Here is a 23313-nt window from a genome sequence, read left to right on the forward strand (position 1 = left end):
TTTTTTTTTTTTTTAAAAGTTATACTTTTAAACTTTGCCTTTCTTTTTCTTTTTCGTCTTCTTCTTCTTCATGGGAAACCATTGTTGCTTGACTACTGTGTTCTTTAAGGTTAATATAGGTTTAAATTAGATTTGTTTTGTTATTTAAAAAACGCTTAAATGAAGTTGGTAAGTCTGTGATCTTGACTAATGGGAGTGTGTACTACATTGATCCAGGCTGCATGCTTGTGATGACAATCGAAAGACTTCAGAGCTTTAAAAGAAGAAACTGGACAGATTAAATACATTGAAGGATTGGAAAAGAGTTGTTGCTAGATCAAGGGGGCTGTGCATACAAATGATCAACACATCGAAACAACTGTGTTGCTGTTGTAAAGACAAAAGACTGCAAAAAACACACAGGCATAGTTTCCTGTCTGAAAACTGAAGCCAATGTTTAAGCATGCATTCTATGTAATGACCAGCAGAGGGAAACGCTTGTCATTTACCTGCAAACAGGTCAGAAAATCATTAAAATCATCTTAATCATTTCTTACTTTATAGTCTGTATGTTGTTTTAATTGTTTATTTAATAGAGTTTAAGTAAAATTGTGACTGAAAAGGATCATTTCTAAATTCTTTAAATGTCTGGTTTGTTTCAAAAACACCATCATAACACAAAGCAGTGAACTTGGGGCTAGAAAAAGATTAAAAACTAGAAAAACCAGTCCACACAACCACAGTTCACATCAGGGTGTTTGCTTCTATCTATTTTATCAGGAAAATAACAAAGTATGTTCTCAGAGTTACATGTCAACCAGCTAAATTAGCTTGTCATTTGTAGAGCTCATATGCAGCAGTCTAACAGATTGTTGCTCTGTGTGATGAAGTTTCTCTATTCATATAACCTCATCGAGTATGTTCACTCCGATCACATCTAATGCTAATCCTTAACCCACCTTCTGTTGACCAAGATGATCACAAACTACTCCTGGAGTATTGTCAAATAAAATCCAATCATATCAAGTTGTCATGAGCACACTGACCTATTGCACCACTGGAGCCACTGTAACTGAGTGAAGTGACACCTTAAACTTCCACACATGGAAACAGACCATTTCCGACTGTAAATATTGTAGCAGCGAAGGCGAGCAAGTGTTACAAACATTGCTGATAATAAAAATGAAAATATAATACTAGCAAATTGCCACATGTGCCAAGCAGAATAAATAAAATAAATAAATAAACCTAATAAAACATCTACAGCTTTAACTGGTACATATGAAATGTTTGGTATTGAATCAAAAAGTCTGTGTAAACAGAGATGATGAACAAATGAATGGAATCTGACTTTGGCCAATGACTGTGGCTTTTTTCACTTTTTAGTACCCACAGATTGAAAATAATGTATGAATGTTACAAATGATGGTGGGAAATGACATTTTATTGACTTGTAAGTAGAGCATCTTGACATTCGGAAATGAAATTTAACACAACTGTTGTGTTTTCTGAACTTTTAACATTTCTGTAGTTTAATGCATTTTGTAAAAGAAAAAACTAAATATATTTCCGATAATAAAAAAACTTGTCTGTCTACCTTTATTTTCCATGCAAAACACCTTTTGGCAAACCAAGCTCCAGTGGCGCAATTGGTCAGCGCGCGGTACTTATAAGTCAGTTACCTGCAGAGCAATGCTGAGGTTGTGAGTTCAAGCCTCACCTGGAGCAGTTTATATCTTTAAGGTCATGTCAGTGCTTAATCCATCTTCTGCTAAACTACTCTTGGTACATTGTCATATCCAGACAAAATCCAATCTTGGATGCATATCAAGGCACCATGTTCACACAAGCAACTTGTTATGATTTCATATAACCTCAACCTCCATCCAAAACATCTTGACATGCAAACCTGTTTATATGCAACAGATCCAGAGAATTCAGGTAGAATTGAAGGCAAAGTTTTATGTGCTGGGACCACATGACACGCACTGACTGATACCTTGGTAATCATACAAATAGTCTGTGTAAACTGAAAGATGAACAAATTAATGGCTGAGGCCTTTTTCACTCTTTAGAAAACTCAGATTGAAAATCAGTCAATCAATCAAACTTTATTAATGAAGCGCTTTTCCAACATAAAATATGTGACTCAAAGCGCTTTACAGTTTAAAATCAGACATAAAGGAAACACACAGACAGACACATTATATAGAAGAAACCTCCAACCCCCCTTAGAAATAGAATATGAATGTTACAAATGATGGTGAGAAATGAGTTTTTATTGACTTAAGAGCATCTTGACATTTGTGAATAAAATTGAACATAGCGGTTGTTTTCTGGATAACATTTCTGTAGCTTATTTCATTTTGTAAAAGAAAAAATATGTATTTTCCCAAAAATAAAAACTTTAGATAAAAACTTGGCTGTGTCCTTTTATTTTCCATGCAAAACAGAGATTAAGGGGGCTGTGCATACAAGAGATCAACACATCAAAACGTTTTGTAATAAGCAAGAAAAATTAAAATATAAAAAATATGCCCAAACTGAGCTCCAGTAGTGCAGGCAGTCAGCGTGCAGTACTTATAAGTCAGTATGCTGCGCAGCAATGCCAAGGTTGTGAGTTCAAGCCTCACCTGGAGCAGAAAAGGTTTTGCAACTACAACAGATGTGCATCTGTTTGTAATGAAAGGAGCTGCTGCAACCATTATCAATGTTTACCAAGCAACCCCCTCTTGTTACACCCCAAACCATAAGTTTAATATAATGTGGTTCAAGAGTACCAATTAATTCACCAGCATTTGTTGAAGTTGAGATACTTAAATACAAGATCAGTAGTACTCAAGGTGAGGCTCAAACTCACAAAGTCAGCATTGCTCTGCAGGTGACTGACTTATAAGTACCGCACACTGATCTATTTCGGCACTGTAAGTGAGTGAAGTGACACCTCAAACTTCCACACATTGAAACTGACCATTTCCGACTGTAAATATTGTAGCAGCGTCAAAATCCAATTCTACAATCATATCAAGGTGTTATAACCAGCTAAGACCAGTTAAGATTTCATACAACCCAAACAGTAAGATCAGTCTGCCAACACCTCCATAAACCTGGTTAAATGCAACCGATCCAGTGAGTCCAGCTGGAATTGAGAATCAGGTTTTGTATGCGACCTCATGGCATCGTTAATGTTCAAATTATTCAAACAGGATGCAGGACTGCTCCAGGTGAGCCTCAAACAAACACCTACAAGCCCTCAAGGGTTGCAGTCCAACAGTTTCTCTGCTGCAACACGCCTGACACACATCAGACTTAATTAGCAGACGAGTGCAGAGCCATTGAACTGAATCAGGTGCGTTGCAGCAGGGAAACTCCTAACATTTGCAGGAGTGTGACTCTTGAAGACCAGAGCTGCTGACCCTTGCAGTACAGCGTACATACCAGCCTTGCATCCATTCACACACCTGACCAAAGCTGAAGCAGCTCCAGTGGTGCAATCGGTCAGCGTGCCGTACTTATAAGTCAGTATGCTGCAGAGCAATGCCAAGGTTGTGAGTTCAAACCTCACCTGGAGCATCTTCCACTCTAAATAAAGTTTTGCAGTCTCTGCAACTTGTGTGAGATCTTATTTAGATGCAGATCAGAGGCGGTTGGTGATTGTCTGAGAATTAAAGTCCGTTTCCTGAAAGATACTTCAGGATTAGTTTTATCTAAGAAAGTAAACGTTTTGTTTGTCATCAGTACATAAGCCAGCTTCCGTGCACACTGCAGTTGACAAATTAAAAAAAATGTTATGTCCAAAATTCTGGAGAAAATAGTTTCAGCTCAGCTACATGCCCACTGTGGTGGAAAATACTCTGGTCTTGAGAAGTTGTAATACATCTAAGAGTCAACTGTCTTCTTACAATGAACATTTTATTATAAACTAATACAAGCACACGCTGGAGCTTGGAGAGAGAACGCTCTCTGCAGATGCTGAAGTAACATCCGATTATAAACCATGCTTAACTCCTCCTAGTTGCTGGGCAGACCACAGAAAACAATCATTCTCTCCTCCGAAGCTAAACTGAGCTCACTAAGCATCAATCACTCACTATATTACTTTATTACCTTTAGACAACTGGTCAACCAAGCAGCTGACAAAAACAGATGCCCTGCAGGAAACTCTTCCTGTCTCAGACTTTGTCTGCACATTCCAGACAAGGATCATATAACTTAAAGAAAGCTTTGTGCATAGACACAAAACACAGCAGGATCACAGGAAATCAATGCATATCAGCGCTGATGATTAAAGCTTCTTATCAGGACAAAATCTCCAGGCTGAAGTGAATAGAGCTGCATAGATGCTGATCCATGAAGGGCAGCTTTCACCTGTGTGCAAATGCCTGAAAAGGGTTCTTATGAGGTTAGGACAATATGTTAAAACATTACTTTCACACAGAGCTGTGTCTGAACAGGAAGTCTTGGAAGGAACCATGCCCACTTGGGTGAGGGTCCTGCAAAAAGAATCACAAAAAGGCCCATGTTTCCATGTTACGCATGCGCATGTACATCAGAACCAGAAAAAGTACTTTTGGTCCAAGGAAGACCTGAAAAGAGAGCCAGAAGGAAATTTCCCCGTCTGCAACCTGTGGGAGGAAAACATTCAGGAAAATGGCATCCAGAAAGTCATTCATAAGAGAGCGCCAAAACATGGACTTGTTTTCAGCTAAAGAGTAAGCTCAAGTAACGAGAACTGAGAGAGAGAGCTGCAGCCTCACAGTCACAGCAGTGTCACAGTCAGAGCAAACAGAATCAAAAGGAAAATCAAGTCAGGGTCAACTAGAGGTCGGTCAGGGGCCAGGCCTGGGGGGTGCAGAGGATAGTCAGTTTCAGCTAAACAGTCAAAGAGTAAATCATGAACAATACAAAGCAACAGTTAGGGCCACTCAGTTATCTGGTAGGTAATCATTCAAAGGAACCAAATTCATTTAATTAATTATTGCAAAGTTCCTATCAGGTAGTCTCATCTTAACCAACAACCAGAAAAATCCTCTAGTACTGCATAGCAGGACATGTGTCAAACTGGACTCCCAGCAGTCTGACCAACACTTATCCATGCTGGAATTTCCTTTCTGATTTACTGCTCGTGTTGTTTATGTCATGTCTGCTAAATGACAGAAGCAGAACCACACTGAAGAATCTCTGCAAATATTAAATAAAGCTCATTCAGAACTGTTGATTTAATCAGTAATGTAGTCTAGTTTAGTCTCATGGTTTACTCTGATTTGTCTCTCCCAGACTCCAACAGACCCATTCAGAAGCAACACACACAAAACTGAGATCATGATAAGACTGGCTTTCTATTCCAAATATATTGTGAACATAAGCATAAGCATAAAGCAACAAGATGTAAACCCATCTTTAACAGCTGGACTTCAGGTACTGAACAGCCAGAGACCTTCAGGTCATAATAAAGCTGTTTGTTTTCTATCTACATTTGAACTAAAGCAGCATTTAGAAACAAACTTCTAATACTGATGGCAAAACTGTTTTCATCTACAACAACACGACGCACGCATGTACGTGCACACACTCACAGCAGCACTTCTTCCTTAATGATTTTAATGCAAACGTGTGTAACAGAAAAGGCCAAGGCTAACGGTTTAGCATAGTTAGCTTAACTTTGGAAGTATCAATACTGTTACAAATAACCTGCCTCATATTCATGTTAATTTTGAGGACATACAGGGCTTAAATGACTTGTTTGTTTACTTATTAAGCGTGTTAACTAAGAGACTGGTCTGTTTACTGGCAGCCATTGCAAGAGTTGGTTCTACTCTTTAAACAAAAGTCATCTGATGTGTATTTTAACCGCTGAGCATATCTGCTTTAATTCAAAATAATGAATTCAGATTAGGGATAAAACACCAGCTGTCAGCAAATAAAATACGGAGATTGTTGTACTTGTGTTGCATTCACTGAAGTCGGGAAATTACAAAGCTACCTTCTTATTTAATGTCATATAGTGGCTTATTTTTTCTCTTTTGACATCTACTATTCTGTCTCAAACATTAAAAACTTAGTATTCATCACACTCAATGCAATGTTTTCACCTGCATCCATCTTTATTACAAATTGCAAGCTGTTATTCTTTGTCATTTTAAAAGCAGGGCTTGAGGTCACTTAGCATTTGACTTCTGTGACTTGCTAATGACTAAGGTAAAAGGCAAATCTTCAAACGCATACACACTGATATGTTTGTAGAGAATATATCTAGAAGATAACACTGTTTAGTTTGACCTGAGGATGGGTGATACCAAAATTATCCCTGTTGATACGATGCCATTAGTTTACAGTACCTTTTCACCACTAGTTACTTTTGCGCCTTAAAGAAAAATTACAATTATACAGTGTGCATTAATATCTTTACTGCAAATGTAAAACTGAATTTCGATAAAATGCAAGATCATCAATATATAAAACTTAAAACAAATCATACTAATGAGTTAATTCAAAAACATAAAAAGAAATTTTCTCCTCTTAAACTCAGATAAGACTGAAGTAATTCTCGTTGGATCTGAAAAACTCAGAGCTAAATTTTCCGGTTTTGTAATGAACCTGGATGGCATTACTTTAGCTTCCAGTGCTACAGTGAGAAACCTTGGAGTAATATTTGACCCTGACCTGTCCTTTGGCCCACATATTAAGCAGGTTACTAAAACAGCCTTCTTTCATTTACGTAATATAGCCAAAATTAGGGACATTCTGTCTCGGAGTGATGCAGAAAAACTGGTTCACGCTTTTGTTACTTCGAGATTAGATTACTGTAACTCTCTATTACTGGGCTGTCCTAAATATGCCCTGAAAAGCCTTCAGCTGATCCAGAATTCTGCAGCCAGAGTCCTGACCAGAACCAGCAGGAGAGATCATATTTCTCCAGTTTTAGCCTCTCTTCATTGGCTGCCTGTTGGATCTAGAATAGAATTTAATCTGATGCAGATCAGAGGCTGCTAGTGAGTGCCTGAGAAATTAAGGCTGAGAGAAACATCAGATGTGATTTTGTCTTTGGATCTTGTCATAATCCACCTTTTGTACACACTGCAGTTTGCCTTTTTGTGTGTGAAGTAGTTCATTAAATGAGATGCCGTCAGACAGAGAAACATTTATTGACTTTGGTTCATAAAAGAAACACCTTTAGAAACTGAAGCCCCTTCATGTGGAGATCATCAACATAAACTGATATTCTGTCTCGTTCTGCTTCAGCTTTTCTCAAAGTTCACTTTCTTGGCTTCAGCCAGTTCGACCATCTGCCCCGCGTTCTGATCTACCAGATGGTGCGCTTCACACCAGCCCAGATGGAGCGCTTAACTCCCTGGGAGGCGCGCACGTCGTCCCAGTGCAGCCTGGTGTTGGGGATCTCGTCCTCAGTTTCCGGGTTGGGACGCACTCCTTCTTTAGGGCTCGCCACCACCGTCGGCAGCGGGCCGCAATGCGACTGAAACTCTACGACGTGGAGACGCTTATTCTCGGCCAGAGACTGGTGGGTTTCCTGCGGGGAGGCAGAAGAAGCAGAAGTGGTGAGAAAAAGGAGACGTTGCTGAGATTTCAAATGAACTTTTACAACTTTGTTGTGTCTGATGGAGGAGAAGAAAACATGGAAACTTCCTGAAAATTTATGGTATTTAAGTAATTGTTTTCCCCTTTACACTGTCAAATGTCAAGTGGCAGTCAGGTCAGTGAAATCCGTCAGGAACTGTAAAAACAAATACCACTAACAAAGTCCCGTCCTGCCCTCAGATGTTTAGTTTAACTGTTTAAAAGTGATTTTGTCCTTTACAGAAGGACTTGGACCTGGACTTTACTGGACTCTTTCATCCGTCTTCAGAGAAAAAATAAAACTGTACATCCTGAAAAGCAGCGAAGATGTGACAAACTTGCAGAGTCAGCGTTTTACGCTGCGCCGTATTGGAGCTTATCCCTGTAAAACCAAACGTCTCATATTTGACACACAGTTCAGGAGACATTTTGCACCATTTTATGGTAAAAATCCTGTTGAACCTCGTCTGATACTTGTCTTCTGCCCCTACCCAGGCAGCACGAGATTACACTGAAATAGTTTTAAAATATCACACGGCAATAAATGGAGATGAGCTGTCACCTGTCAACAGGTGCAGAAGTCTGACTGAGAGGAACAGAAAACACCTGACTGTAGCGGAAACATTAAAGGATTGTTCAACTAAATATTAGTTTATGACTGATGTGTAAGATGTAATAAATGATCTTATTTGTTTTCTTTTAAAAAAATATTTCTATTGAACCAGAAAATAATGTAATGATTTTCACAAAATTTTTATTTATCATTACTTTAGTCAATTTCAGCTTATTTTACAGGCAGCTGTTTTTCTCCTTCTTTAATGAAAGGGTATGAATAAATATGAGCACAACTGTACATGTGTCCTGGCGTGGTTTTGTGGCGGCGCTTCACATGCACACGCCACTGCCAGACGGAGGAAAAGCTGAAAATGTGAAAACAACCTTAAAAGCCTCATCTCTGCCTTCTTCGTCCCTTTGCTGGCGTCGGCGGCTTAATGATCATCTTTCATAGAGATGCAACACATAACTTACAAGTTGTTGTCCAACCAAATCTTTTAACCTTTTTCTGGAAGATTCTCCTCAAAATGACGCGTCTCTGTTGCATTTTTCAGCTTCGATTTTGCTTGGCAACCTCTGACATATGCACAGCATTCAGCAACATTTTCAGTTTTGATCTTTTTTTTCCCTTTTCTCTCACAGAAAATGTCTAAAGTTTCATAAAACAACACATTTTTATTGTGTAGGAAAACACTGGACATGGCTCAAGAGTCTGGGAGTCGAATACCTCCCTCACCGCACCAACATGGCCTCACCTGTTTGGCCAACCCAGTGAAGAGAGCTCGGGTGACGTTGAGGAGGTTGACTGATCCCTCCACTTTACAGTACATGTCCTTGATGCCGATTAGCTTGCACAGCGTGATGACCGCACGGTGGCAGTGCAGACCGTAGCCTGCAGCGACATCATGAAACAGGTCAATAAGATGAGTTTTTACACAGAATCCGCGCTGAATTCATCCTGATCTAACGTCCAAACGTACCTTCGCTTTCTTTCTTCATGCGCAGCGTTGTCCTCTTGAACTTGGACTCGATATCATGATAAACTGTTGGAGAGAAAACAGCAGCTGGATCAGACTGTCGGCCTGCAGAGCCCAAGCAGATGGAAGAAACAGCTCAAGCAATAAATAATGAAATGCATCCAGAAAGTCTAACGGGCTTCACGTGTTCGTGCCACTTCCAGTTGGAGGCTCCGGTGTTTTGTTGTGCACCTTTTCTCCTGCTCTCCCCCTGGTCTCGTGTTTCTCTACCTGCCCACCAGATGTCCTCCCCATGTGCGAGTGTCTCCCCCTCACTGCAGCAGCTGTGGCTGATCAGTTATTCAGACGCTCAGCTGGAGCCGTGCGCCGCCAGCTTCGTGGCTTCGGGTTAAAATCTTGCTCCCGTGTCCCACCGCTAACAGACACGTCACTCTGAGGCTGTTTCTGCATCCTGTGGACATTACAGCAGGATGCAGCCTAAACAGCATGAAACCAGTTCTGGATAAGATGAAGGCAACTATCAGTTTATATATGTTTCCTTTTTTAGATATAAATATATATTTCCATATTTGGTTATTACATCCTGCTGAATGGAGAAAACTGTTTTGAAATATTATGTGGATTCATGTTGACCAGGCTGATTCATGCAGGCAGAAGAGCTGGACATTTGGTGGGACTGCAGGAAGTCCAGCTTCATCTGACAATGTGATTAAATCAGGAAATGATGGAAAGAGGACAAGAAACATTTTATTTTCAATCATGTCAATCAAGCTAACACCGTAAAGTCTTTAGCAAAAAGGAAAAGACTTTATATGGTTTAAATAGTTGCCAAACTGCGTAATACAGAGCTTCATAGATGCCAAACTATAATAAATTGTGTTTATATTTGTGCTTTTCTGTATGGATTCATTCATGCCTGCTTTTATTTATGTACTACTATCTTAATTAATTTAGCAGGTTTTTTTTTTTCAGTTTTTAATAAATATGTTTATGCATTTCTTCAATGACCTGTTTATAAATGTATTTATTTCTGTTTCCTTTAGTTTATTTTAATAAGGAATGCATATGTGGCCTCTTGTAAGGCAGGATTAATCACCCGCTAGAGGTTTTTCTCATGTTCATTCAGAACCAGTTTCCATACAACAAATAAATACAGAAATAAATACACAAAAAAAGAATAAACAAAGTAAATAATTGTAAAAAATATATCCAATGATGTGATAGAAATGTAGAAAGAGACACAAAGTAAACTTAAAAATGATAATAGTGGAAATAGGTATTCCACAAATGCAGGAAGAATCAGGAAACAGACATAGAAAAGAGAATTGTTTTTTTCAACTGTATGAAACGGAAAGTATCACCAACCAAATTTATCAACTGTGTTATTTTTTTTCTCCTTTTAAAGTTTATGAAAATACATTTACAAATCACAGTTTTTGTTAAGGAATTAATATTTAATGTGAAAATCCTTTTTGGTATTTCAATTTAAAATGTGGAATTTTAAAACACAAGGAGCTTTTTGTTCAAACTAATTCCTGAATTTGAAATAATATTTAGTAGGGCTGTGGCGACATGCTTTTGTCCCGATTCGATTCAATCCCGATGTTTAGGGTGCCAATTTGATTTAAATTGCAATTCTAACAATTTTTCAATATAGCTGTTTTTTTGTAAATTTAAAACAAAAAAATGTGTAAAACTTGATTTTGCTAGTCATTTTTATTGATTTCAATGAGGAAAAAAACAACTCAGTAGCCTGATCATCATTCTGCTGCCATGATGCCCAATAAGATAAGTAAAAAGATCAATAAAAACAAAAAATAACCCAAAAATTATAATACAATAAAAAAAATCAATTTTTTTACAAAAAAAAAAATCCATTTTAAAATTGTGAACCAAAAAATCCTAACTTTTGATTTTTTTACTTTATTTTCCCACCCTAAATATTTAGTAATTATATTTTTATTCGACAATAAATCACTCATCATCAAACTGATGTCTTGCGATTTAAAGACCCTCCAAATTTTCTTATATATAATATTGAATTTATTTCTGTCTAAATATGGCCTCCGGTCTTCCAAATCAACGAAATTTAAAAAATAAAAAGACAAAGTCCCAATGAGGCACTTTTCCATCCGTGTCCCATGTTTGGTTCAACGCCTGCAAACAGGTCAGTAGGCATCCGAGTGATGAAGCCACAGACGTGACAGAACGAGTAAAAACGATTTGGAAGTCGTCGAACTGAAAGATGCTTCTGACATTGAGACAAAGACGAAAACACACAACCAATCACACAGCCGGGTTGCAGATGGTCGCGCAGCCAGAGCTGAACCTACAGAAATGAAAAGTACCATCATTCTGAGCTCAAGCTGGGTGGAGACAAAGAACTACACACACACACGCCTCTCATCTGGTTTTGGGCCAAAGCAGGAAACTAACTTTCTCCTTCAGTGGGCGTGGCGGAGGCCGGTGACTCCCACGCATTAATCTTTCTGATGCTGCTCGCCAGCAGCGGCACTAGAAGCCAAACGCAGTTTTACAAGACGTGCATTTTAAATCTCGTTTTTCCACACAAAGCCATTCTTCAAATTATGTTCCTACGTGAGTACAAGCAGATACAAGGAGACAGTAGAGGAGGAGGGGGAGGTGGGGTGAAATAGATGGGAGGTAATAGACCAGGGTGGGGGAAAGTTAAGAAGAAGGAAAAAAAAAGATTTAAAGTGGGGAGGGATATTTTAAGGCCTCCTGGTTCAGAAGATGAATTGCCGTTCTTTTCCCCAACAAGTAAATGCTGCATGAGTCACTGCTGGAAAACTTTTAAGACTTGGATCAGCAAATAAACCAAATAAGGGGAAAAAAAAATCTGCATTTAAAAGGCATCTTTTCTGTTTTATATAAACAGATTAGGTGAAAACAAAGTTTGCAAATATTTATCATCAACAGTTTTATATCAGTTCAGACAGTGTTTGTAAAGCCATCGCTGTGATTAACCCATAGACTGTATATGAAGGCGGTTAAAAGTGAAGCCTATGCAGAAGTGCATAAAACTGCAGTTCCCCCTTCATCCACTAGGGGCTGCAAAACAGAGCAAATCCCCATCGACTCCCATGTTAAAAAGACCAACTTCACAGCAGAAATAAACATGTTTACAGCAGAAATAAACATGTTTATAGCAGAAATAAACATGTTTACAGCCTGGTTCAAAAAGCCATTTCTGGTTTATAGGTCAGGTTTACCGTCATGACAACTGTGGGGGGAGTGAATTTTTTTCTAACTCGCCCATTTAAAAATAATTTAATCTCGAATTTCAGTATATATTAGGGGCGTGTCCTTTTGATTGACAGGTACCTGATCTCCCGTTTCAAGTCAGAAGAACGTAGAACAACCGCGGTTTTAAGCCAGTTAACAATGTAACTTAGCATTAGCCCGCTTACCTCCGTTAGGTGGTTAGCTCCTGTTATCTCCGGGTTAGCTAGGTTAGCTCTTAGCTACAGAAAGCTCGGAGTTCGCTCGATGTCAATCATCCACCATGATGCTCATAGCCCCCCTCTCAGCTCCACCTCTTTGCCCACATTTGTATTTTCCGAGCGAGACGACATGCTCATGCCAAGATGGCGACGGTAGGAACCGCCTACCGAGCTTTTATTCAGCTCTATTGAAACCTATGGGTGATGTCACGGAGGCTCCGCCCATCTTTTTACAGTCTATTGATTAACCTGAAAGCTGAGGCTGTAACAATCATGCAAACATATTCTTACACCATCCAGGAGTCTATTCTTCTCTGCTAAGGCTTTTCCTCCATTTTAAAGTGTTAAAGTCTGTAAAGTGAACCAAAATCTCACTTTTAGATCTGTCACATATTTTGATATTCAAGTTATTACAAAGCTCTTTTTCAGGTTAATCCTCTAAGCACACGTGACGTTTGCAAGGTGGAAAAAACATCAAACCATCATGTTCATCTCATAAGTTTCCTCATTAATATTCACGGTTTGCAGCAAGGTGCTCAGAAATGTATTAAATAGTATGTTGCAGGTTAGAAACCTCCTTGAAGACGCATTCTGTAACTTTTTGACCTTAAAGCTCCGTGTTCCAGACATGTTTGATGACACACTGACGTCTATCATTTCTAGAGCCGCTGCTGCCCAGTAGCGTCCCAAAGCTGAGAAACCGACACTATACGACTTTTACATGTTTCGCTTCACGGTAAAATAAGGAACTGGCTGCTTTGAACATCCAATGTCGTTGATTCAGCAAAGAAACGCAAGAAGAGAAAGAGACAAAACAAGAATCATTGTAATATCGTCTTCTGCTGGCTGGAGAAAGCTAACAGATCAGGTAGGATGCAAGATGGATGGAAAATTAGGCGTCAATAGGGGCAAAAGTTCTGTAACGTGTCTTTAAATCAAAACATAGGACATGGCATCAGGGAGATGGTGGTGTGCCAAAAAAAAGCACCCCTGCCGTAAAAATCGCCCAATTGCAAGAAGCGCAGTAACAGCATCTCGCCTGTAGATGGCGCGTAATCATTACTACCCTTAAAAAGAATAAATACACGCCATCTACAGGCGAGATGCAGTTACTGCGCTACTTGCATTAGGTGCTTTTCACAGCACAACACCGTCCCGCTTTTCCGACGTCATTTCTTGTCATGCAGTTTTAGAGACAGAAGTAAAATTCCAACAGAAACTACTCCAAAGGCCAAAAATTACATATTTATAAGTGTATTTTTATTCAACACTGGTTCCTACAATATTTTTTCTATATATTGATTTAAAAGAAGGTCTAATCTGCAACATGCTCTTTTAGCTGTCTGTTGATGTGTAATACTTGCAGCATGAGTATGAATTACATACAAGATGTAAAAGGGAATTCAGAAACTGGAATAAAGGATGAAAAGGAGTCAAAAGAAGACAAAAACTTACTGGTGTGGTTGTTGTAACGTTCTATGTAGTACAAGTAGTGGATGGCTCGGTTCTTAGCCTGCAGATGACATGACACAGACAGACAGTTAGCATTTCTACGTCATTAGACATGTGGAAAATACAGGCTTTTATTGTTTGTTGAAATTGTGGGTCTTAAAAACAGCAAACTTCCTACACGGGTATTTATCATTGTTGTCTTTTTTTGTTAAAAGGTTGTTTGCAGCCTGTCGCCCAAAGCCAGCTGGGATAGGCTCCAGCTTCCCCGCGACCCTGAAATGGATTAAGCGGTTCAGAAAATGAATGAATGAATGAATGGTTGTTTGCAGCTATAAACCAGTTTTACTTTACTGAGCTGAAAGATTGGAAACGTTGCCATAATAACCCATAATGGTGAAATTTACTGAATATGTGTGAGATATTGCAAGTACCTGCTAAATTCAAATTTTTTTAAACATCCATATGATATTATGTATGTAAACTTTGAAAAAAGTCAGAAAATCTGTTTGGTGGCTTATTTTTTGTTCTAACGAAGCCTGTTTGCAATAAATCCCCCACTAGTGGAAAGCCTGTTTGTTTCCCTTTTTAAATTGAGTCACCTTTGTAAAGATGTGTGTGTGGGATGAGTTAGGTTTGTGGGTCGTGCCCAAGAAAAACTTGCTAAATGTTCTCTGCAAAAACAGCTGCTTGGTGGTTCAAGTCACAAAAAACAAGACAAGCTGGCAATTTAGTAACTTATTCATTTAACAAAGAGGGGAGTCAGTAGCATGTGGAGGAACTTCACACAACCACACAGCCTGGCGCCTCCTCCTCAAGCTGATGGTCACACACTGCTGTGGGATGGCATCCCATGTTTCAACCAGCATTTGTCAAAAAAAAAACAAAACATGTATTGCCAAGAAGAATTAATACCACAATTAAACAACTGAGAGAAACACAAATGTCCTACTTTTTTGGAGTTAATCTAAAGCATCATACAACAACCTAAACCAGGCAGATCTGTGCAAACTGTCCAGTTTTACATCAGTATGTCTGCAATTGTTTTTATTTACAGAAAAAGTCATATTTGCACATCATTTTCTAATCATATTATTCTATTAATAGTGAGAGTTGTAGTCAGAATAAAAAAAAAACAACTAAAAACAAAAACCTGAAATGCTAATTTCTACCAAACGGACCAATCCCATGACAGGAGTGAAGCTTCATTTATTGCTGATCAGGATTTCAGGCAGCTTCTGACTGGAGCTTTACTATTTGACACGTATTTTCTATCATCAGTACATGTGTTTCATATTTTAAATTTTCAAAAAATAATTTTTTATTTATTTTTATTTACTTACTCATTATTTTAATATTTTTTAAATCAAATTTTTATGTATTTATTTATTTCGTTTTTTACATGTCCCACCTGATGTGTTCCACACAGATGGTTATTCTGCATCAGTCCATTAATGTTTGCCATATCTCCAAGTCATTATGAATAAATAATAAATGTATTACTCAGTTTAAATAAAACAAGAACTTTTCGCCTTGTGGAACTAAAATCTAAACGGTAGTCGTGGTTCTTACCTTCCTCAGAGCTGTGTTTCTGTCTACTGCTTTACCCAACGCGAAGCCTGTTGGGAGGGAGGGAATGGGGTTATTTCAAAGACATGGGGTGTTTACAGGATCATCTCTTCATAATTGAACATCACGTTCCCAGAATGCAACGACCGGAGGCAGAAATCGCAGCTTTCAGTGTTGTTAAATGTGTGATTATCAGCTAATGAGCGGCGGTGAGGCTGAAGCCGGCGCCTCGGGGGTGTGTAAAGACTTTCCTCCGTGCTTTCTTTGCGGTTTGACGCTCAGTTCTGAGGAGTGTGAAAAGTGTCACAGTCGTTTTAAGCACACCTTACAGAGGTTCGTAACATTTCAGAGGTGAACCATCGGCTCTGGTAACCTGAACAACAGCTTGTGTTTTACTTTCACGTCTAATTCAAAGCTGTTTTTGTATTTTGTATTTATGGTTTGCAAAGATTCAAACCTGCAGCGCCGTTGCCGTTTCCCACGGCGACCAAACAGCTGATGGACCTCTTCCTGCCCTCCTTAGCAGTCATGTTGAAAACACTCTTCACCTATGAAACAATCACAAACACATTACAGGCTTAGGACGCTACATAATGCATACCTTTGTAAATCATTTAAAGTCCATATTTAATCAGAGATGGTTCAGATTTCTGTCATTTATCTGAATAATTTCTCTCACACACACTTTTCTGCTGTGTGTGGCTGTTAAACTTCCTGCAATGTAACACTACAACACCAGGGGGCAGCGTTGATACACCACAGAGCCGAAGAAGGGGAGACGGAAGAAAAACAAGAGAAGATCTCAGCAGAGGAGAGGCTGAAGACGAGCTGGAGGAGAGGAAGAGATGGAATAAGAGATGAGAAAGAGGAAAGAAAACAAAAAGAGTTGGAGGGGAGAGAAGGGACAGATTAAAGATGGAAAGAATAAGAGAGGAGATTGGATGAGGGCAAAAAAAAGAGCATTACTGCCTCTTCACACATGAAAGGATGAAGAGGAGGTGATTAATCTGATGGAGTGGGCAAACAAGGTGTAGGGAAAGGCGAGAAGAGCAACTACATAAGTAAACAAGAAAAATGACACTAAGCAAAGAAGAGATCGGTACCAAAGGTGATAATAACAAACTTCAAAGGAACAAACTGTGTGTATGAGTGTGTGTATGTCGCCTTACAAGCAAATACAAGGGTGAAAGAAAACAAGATGGTGGAGTGCAGCTCTGAATAACAGATGAAGAAACAGCTGACTCCTTAAAACTTCATGAACTACACAATCCACACACACAAGCATACACAGTAAAGGGAAGCCAACGTTCCCATTCGGCATCACATCAAGAGAGCAGCTCAGTGTCACGGTGGCGCATAAAAGATAAGCACGTCAGGCAGAGAAGAATATTTTACATGTAGTTCAGTCTACCATTTTTACAGTCATTAGAAACATTTGGGATCATTAAGTTTTCTATGTTAAGCTGCATTAATGAGCTTTTGGTCAAGCCAATAGGAAGCCCTGCGATGCCGCTAGCAGCTGACCGCACAGATTGTGGGTTGGAACTGAAAACTGCATGTTGTGATCAGAACTATAGCAGTCGCTGCCGGCAGGTTGCCATACATCATCTAGTTTCTGACTACAGAAACTGTACATGTACTAGAATATTCCGATATTTCCAGCATGAGGCCGATTTGTATCATTTAATGAGATTTAACATGAACTAGAAGCACACAGTGAAATGTTCTGTATAATACAGAAGATGTTTGTCATGAATAAGATCTGCAGCAACACACGACACGAGCTTTACCTTCTGTGTGGAAATGTACTACTGAAGAGCTAATCTTCCACTTCATTTCCACATGCACTCGGCAAGTCTTAACATTTCTTACTGGGGAGGTCGAGGCAGAGGCACCGACCAGGAACAGAGTGGCACATGTAAATAAGAACCACTTAATCTTTCTGCAAATATTTTACAGGACAAACAGGAAAAATGGAAGAAAATAAATAAAATTGAATAAGAAATATTTCAACAGCAATTAATAAATACAGGTAAATAATCCATAAAGAGGGAATAAAAGTTTTAATATTTAAATAAAAGCAAAAAAAAAAAAAAATCAGATGAAAAAGAAATAAACTATTGAAAAGTAAGAAGTGGTACGAACGGAAATTAGCGCCAAGAGGATATAAAGGTCAATAAAGGTTTTAATTTTAAATAATATTGAAGTGATTATAACTAGTACACTGATCATCTGAAAAAATGTTTTGCAAAAATATAAAAAAGCAAGGAGCCAATAATATTTTCCTGTCCCTCTTTGTTTACTTACAGATACAAAACATTGTAGGGCTTTTTTTTTAGTTGAGCTAAATTACAAGTTTTATCATTATTTCTTCTGCATTTAACATCTGGGGACTTTTACACCCTTTTCACAAAGTATGGCTGATGTTTGGACAAACATCACGCAGAGGCTGAATAAATGCTGCATTATGATCAACAACATGGTTGTGTTGTATAAAACCAGATGGAGAACATTTTGTTCTCATGGCATGAAGGGTTAAGTCACTTTGGCCAAAATGTAAAATCTGCCTGACAGAAATCTCCCAACAGATTCCGTAACAAATGCTCACAAGACATGTCCATAAAGATGATTTCTGCATCCGACTGGAAGAGACTATCCCACTTTTAAACAGATTTTGTGAAGGAACACAGGAAGTCCACGTAGGACTCCTCCGGGCAGGTGGACACTGCATCAGACTGGAATACATTTATCTATTTTCTATGTGAAAAGTGAAAATTTATTTTTCTTTTTAAAAAGTAAAGATTGATAAATCTGTGAGAAATTCAATGTTGAAATTAATAAATTCTTCTCTTGTATGTTTGCATTTTTCTTTTTAAAAAAAACTGACAAACAGTTTTGTGAGAATTTGTCTGCAACCTGCCAACATTATCATTCATGAAAACTTCACAACTTTATAATAATCCCAGCATAAAGCCAATGTTGTGCGATTAAGCTCTGAAGCTAACGATATACAGATTACATGTTGCATCCATTTGCATGAAGGGTTTCCTCATGTAAAGGTAAATTTTTACTAAATCATTCAGATTTAAGGAGCGTTCCGCAAACTTTTAACTTCACACAAAGATAAAACTGAACAAAAAATAAACTGCTAAAGGAGGAGCGGCTCTGGGACTAAAACCAAGTATGTTGTTAAATGTTAACTTTGCAACGCTTTACTGTGATTGTATCACTTCTGTATGGTGGATATTTGTAGCTCCTATGTCTCTGCTGTACTTGTTGTGTTCAATCTGTTTTTTTTACATGAAAATATTGAAAAAAAACCCAAAAACCTAACATTGTGATTGCTTTTAAGGATGTCACCGTTTCGCCCTCAACGTCACATATTATGTTAGCAGCATCCATCAAACAAAGCAGCTGTGGGCGAGGTTGGAATAGAAGTGAGGAAATGACATTGCATTCAGCAATATATCAAAAAGATGTCCAGCTGCTTTCTGTGGGAGCCCTCAGGATCTGTAATAAATCCATCAAATATTTATCTGCTCTGCAGTAAAGGGAACAAACCAAAATGTGATTTTTATTACGCTGCAGACATTAAAGCTTCCACTGCTGATGCTGTGTGGGAAAGTTGGAGAAGAAGACGGGGTCAGCACCAACGAAGGGTCAATGAGTTAAAACTCAATGGATAAAAAGGCAAAACATGAATTATACAGATTTATTTTACAGCATGAATTTCAGAGAACGATGCTTTCAGTGTTGTTTGAACAGCAGCAACATGAAGATCTAGACTTTTCTTTACGAGGATTAGTCCTTTCCACCAGGGATGAGAGCAGACAAGAAGAGAAAGGAAGCGAGGTGAGAGACATTTAACAAAATGAGATGAGATGTCTTTTCTTCACAGCGTCGTTTCGAACCACCGTCAGCTATACGCGACTCAACTCATGCTAAGCTGCAGCTCACTGCTTTAATTAATCATCGTCGGATGAGTTTAAATGAAATGTGTTTTTTAAAAAAAAAAGAAATTTACTTGTGATACATATTGAAGTGCAAGAATAGCATGTCGCAATCTTCCGACTCAGCAAGCGCCAAAAAAAATCCTCCTCTCTCCTCAATGTACTGATGGGATTTTAAGGTGAAATAAAACCAGTAACACAGACTGGCGATCAAAGCTTCTGTCCATGTCAGCTACTCAGAGGAGGCTGGCAACATTCCTGCAGGTTTTAGATATTTCCCGGCTCCAACACACCTGATTTGAATGAAATGGATTTTTGTAAGGTTCTGCACATCAATTTAATAAGTGGAGTCATTCCCTGTTGAAGCAGGGAAAGCTCTAAAACCTGCAGGACGGGGGCGACTTGGACATCTCACTGTATTCATGCTGATCTGAAGATTTCAGCCACGATTCTTTCTGCTACACTTTAAAGGTCCATTTATGCTTCTTTACGTACGTAAATAGGGACGTTCTTTCTGACGTTGTCGCATTCATACTTCAACACGTCATTTATGCTGATGCAGTTTTAAAGCCAGTTCTTCCACTAGTGGGCTGGTTTTTGTACACTAAAAACAAACAAACAAAAAAAAAATTATCAAACTTTTTTTTGCTCGTCATTTTTCTTGATTTCAGTTTTCAGGAAAAAACAACAAAGTAGCCAGACCATCATTCTGCTATAATGCCCAAAAAAAAGATCAATAAAAACAATAAAAATGCCAAAAAAATTTCATAATGGATTATTTTCATTTATTTGAAAAAAAAAAAATCTATTTTTTTAACCAAAAAAAAAAAAAAAAAAAAAATTTTAAAATTGTGAAGCAAAAACGGCGATTTTCAATTTTTCGATTCAATTTTCCAACCCCTAATATAACAGGCATCCAATTTTCTATATTGTCCTCATTAGTCATAGACAAACTCCGACTGACCACAAACAACTTGAAACTGAAGTTAAGCTTCGTGCTGCATGTTTCTGACGCCACCACAGCCAAGCTGTCAGTAAAACCTCAGAACTTCGGAGGTAAACCCTCCATCTTTCGGTGCCAACAGGGTAATCCCAAAGAGCATTTCTAGATGACTACCTCCCTGATGTCCACTGTTTGATAAAGGAGGCGTTTGTGACCCTTATCTTGGTCACAAATCCTCATTTGCTTTGATGCTTTCATCCCCATCAGAGTGCAAGTGGCAGAGCGGAGCTGAATTTCAGCTGAGGGAACTTCAAAGCCTACATGTGCCTTCAGCTTCATGAGTTACGCAACACACACATTTCAGTTAAGAGTTTATAATTTGACTGTGGGGCCAGAGAGGAAGGATTGGGGTCGTGGCAGCAGCAAACACCAAAACGCAAGAGACAACGCTGGAAGAAATGCACACACACATTACTCTCCCGCATGTGTTCTTCCATGTTCTCCATGATTCTGCAAGAATTCTTACCCTAAACATGCAACATTATATTGTTAGCCGCTGAAGGAATCCCTTCTAGGTATAAAAGCTTTGTCTGCAGTTTTGCATCTGCAGGTCTGTGAAGACGAGCTGCAACATCTCTTCTTGTTAAATCTGAATGTATGGGATAATGAAAGTCTCTGCCTCTGCAAAGACTCACACCAGATGGCGTCTCAGACACCGTTTCAGTACATTAAAGTCCAGGAACTTATGAACCCATGTTTCAGCGTGGCTTGTGGCTGCCGTAGCAAGCAGCTCTGGCGATGCTGGGCTCTGAGCTGCATTTGTCATTTGGGGTGAGGATGCAGCAGTTTTGGCGGAGCATCAGCAGCAGAGCAGATGGGCTGAGTTTATATCAGCCGGATGAGCGAAAGAACGGCAGTGGGAGGATGCTTCTAGCTCGCTCTCGCTTGTGTTTAATCTGTTATTTTCTCAATCTGTTGCTGCATGTCTCCCTGTGTGTGTGTGTCTATATGCTGCAGTGCAGGGAGGGAGAGTTCACCACATGAAACCAGAAGGCAGCAGAACACTGTTGATGCTGAAGACTCTGACTTGCTGTTGCATGACCACGCATCATTTCTGAGATGTGGATTAGAAGTTTGCTTGAGGCTGCAAAAAAGCTGCATAGTTTAATGACTTTAGGTTGCAGCTAAAAGACGTTGCAGACACACTGAACGTATATTGATTGATTGATATTTTGCTCACTTGCTGGTTTCAACAGCCAGGTGCAGCTGTCATTTCCATGGAGACAACGCTTCTGTGTTTAGATCTTTATATTTAGCTTCTGTGGCACAAACCTAACTGTTAATGGCTGTAATTAGTCGCCTGATCAGTGTCAGGAAGCTAAATGAGACAGGGGCCTTGTGTACAAAGGGTGTGTATGCATGAAAAGAGTATGGATACCATGTGTCAAAAAGAAGTCAGGATGTACAGAAAAGTACTTTTAATGGATCTGTGCGTACCGCCACGCAAACTTTCAACTGGGTGTGAGAGTGAGTGTTTGCATGTAAGCTACCTACTTAAGAAAAAAAACATGCTCATATGTTATACCATAATACAATTCCACAACCTACATTTAATGCAAACTAATCAGTTTTCTGTCTTTATTGCGATTATTTTCTATTTGTCGTTGTCGTTTATGCTTCTTTACAACATCTACAATTCTTTTAAAGTGGAACTATTCTGTGCATTTCAGGCTAATTTATTTTATTTCTGAGACCAGAAGGGCTGGGATTGATCGAGTTATTGTCACAAATGGCTTCATTTACTTCAGACCGACCCTCTCCGTAGGCTGTCAGATCAGCCTGTGGGCAAAACGAGTGGATTGAGACTCTTCCGCTTTAAGCCCCGCCTCCCGCCACTGCACTACATCGGGAGCGTGCACCGCACCTGCTTTCGCCGTCATTGTAACATCTCATAAACAGAAGGATTAGGCTAATATGAACTCAATAAAAAAGCAAAATACAATGTCAACACATAGCATACAGCCCTACATGTTGGAACCTGAATCAGACCCTGAAACGAAGTGGAAAACAGCAACCCACAGCAACGAATGCAGCAGGATGTCTCTCTTTGGTAAACTCACCAGCCATCGTTGGAAATAACTTTATCCCACGTTTTCCACCCGCCTGATGTATTTGTACATGTCCTTGTTAACCAGTAGAAGGTAACCAATCACCGAGCCTTATCCCCCGGGACGTCACAAGGATTTCCAAGTAGAAAAAACTCTAAAACGACATGTTTTTCGTCGCCATGGAAACCGAACGGAGAGCGTGCTGGAACTCAAACTCAAACTCAAACATGCGTTTAGGTGATAAAAAATAGTGCCGTTCACATGTCTGATGAGGATTCAACACTGTAACACTGTAGAAATCTCAGAAAACTCCAAATACCATAATAGCACCCCTTTAATGTTTTATGTAAAGTACTTGAGATTGTCTTGTACATGAAAGGTGCGATGCCAGCGGTGTCCGAAGTCGGTGCACGAGGGCCACAATCCTGCAGGTTTTCCATGTTTCTCTGCTGAAACACACCTGACTCAAATGAATCTGTCATTGAGCAGAAATTCATTAGCTGATGGATCCATTCAGTGGAAGCCAGGTGTGTTGGAACAGGGATACATGGAAAACCTGCAGGACAGTGGTCCTCGAGCACTGACTTTGGATGGCCTTGTGCTTTACAAATAAACTTGCCTTACCTTGCCTTATGTCACGTTAAGATGTTAGCACACATCACTGAGTGCCAGCTGCATTAAAAGCCAAAAACAGGCCATGTAATTATTATTAAATGCATCTGTATTATCAGTAGGGGAGGCGAG

At 39.1% G+C, this 23313-nt stretch overlaps 1 protein-coding gene across 2 annotated transcripts in view; it reads right to left on the reverse strand.

Annotated features, from left to right (window-relative positions):
* Positions 1-7108: 7108 nt before the first annotated feature.
* The window catches only part of mrps5 (mitochondrial ribosomal protein S5), a 40255-nt gene continuing 24050 nt past the window's right edge, over positions 7109-23313 (reverse strand). For both annotated transcript variants that reach the window (XM_079248587.1, XM_079248586.1), the window contains exons 7-12: positions 16026-16116; positions 15572-15618; positions 14006-14063; positions 9090-9152; positions 8865-9001; positions 7109-7507 (exon numbers count right to left, since the gene is read on the reverse strand). In XM_079248587.1, the coding sequence (XP_079104713.1) occupies positions 7283-7507; positions 8865-9001; positions 9090-9152; positions 14006-14063; positions 15572-15618; positions 16026-16116 (621 nt within the window). In that variant the 3' untranslated portion in view covers positions 7109-7282. The remainder of the gene's footprint in view (positions 7508-8864; positions 9002-9089; positions 9153-14005; positions 14064-15571; positions 15619-16025; positions 16117-23313) is intronic.

This window comes from Telmatherina bonti, assembly GCF_933228915.1.
Source record: "Telmatherina bonti genome assembly, chromosome: 11".
NCBI lineage: Eukaryota > Metazoa > Chordata > Actinopteri > Atheriniformes > Telmatherinidae > Telmatherina > Telmatherina bonti.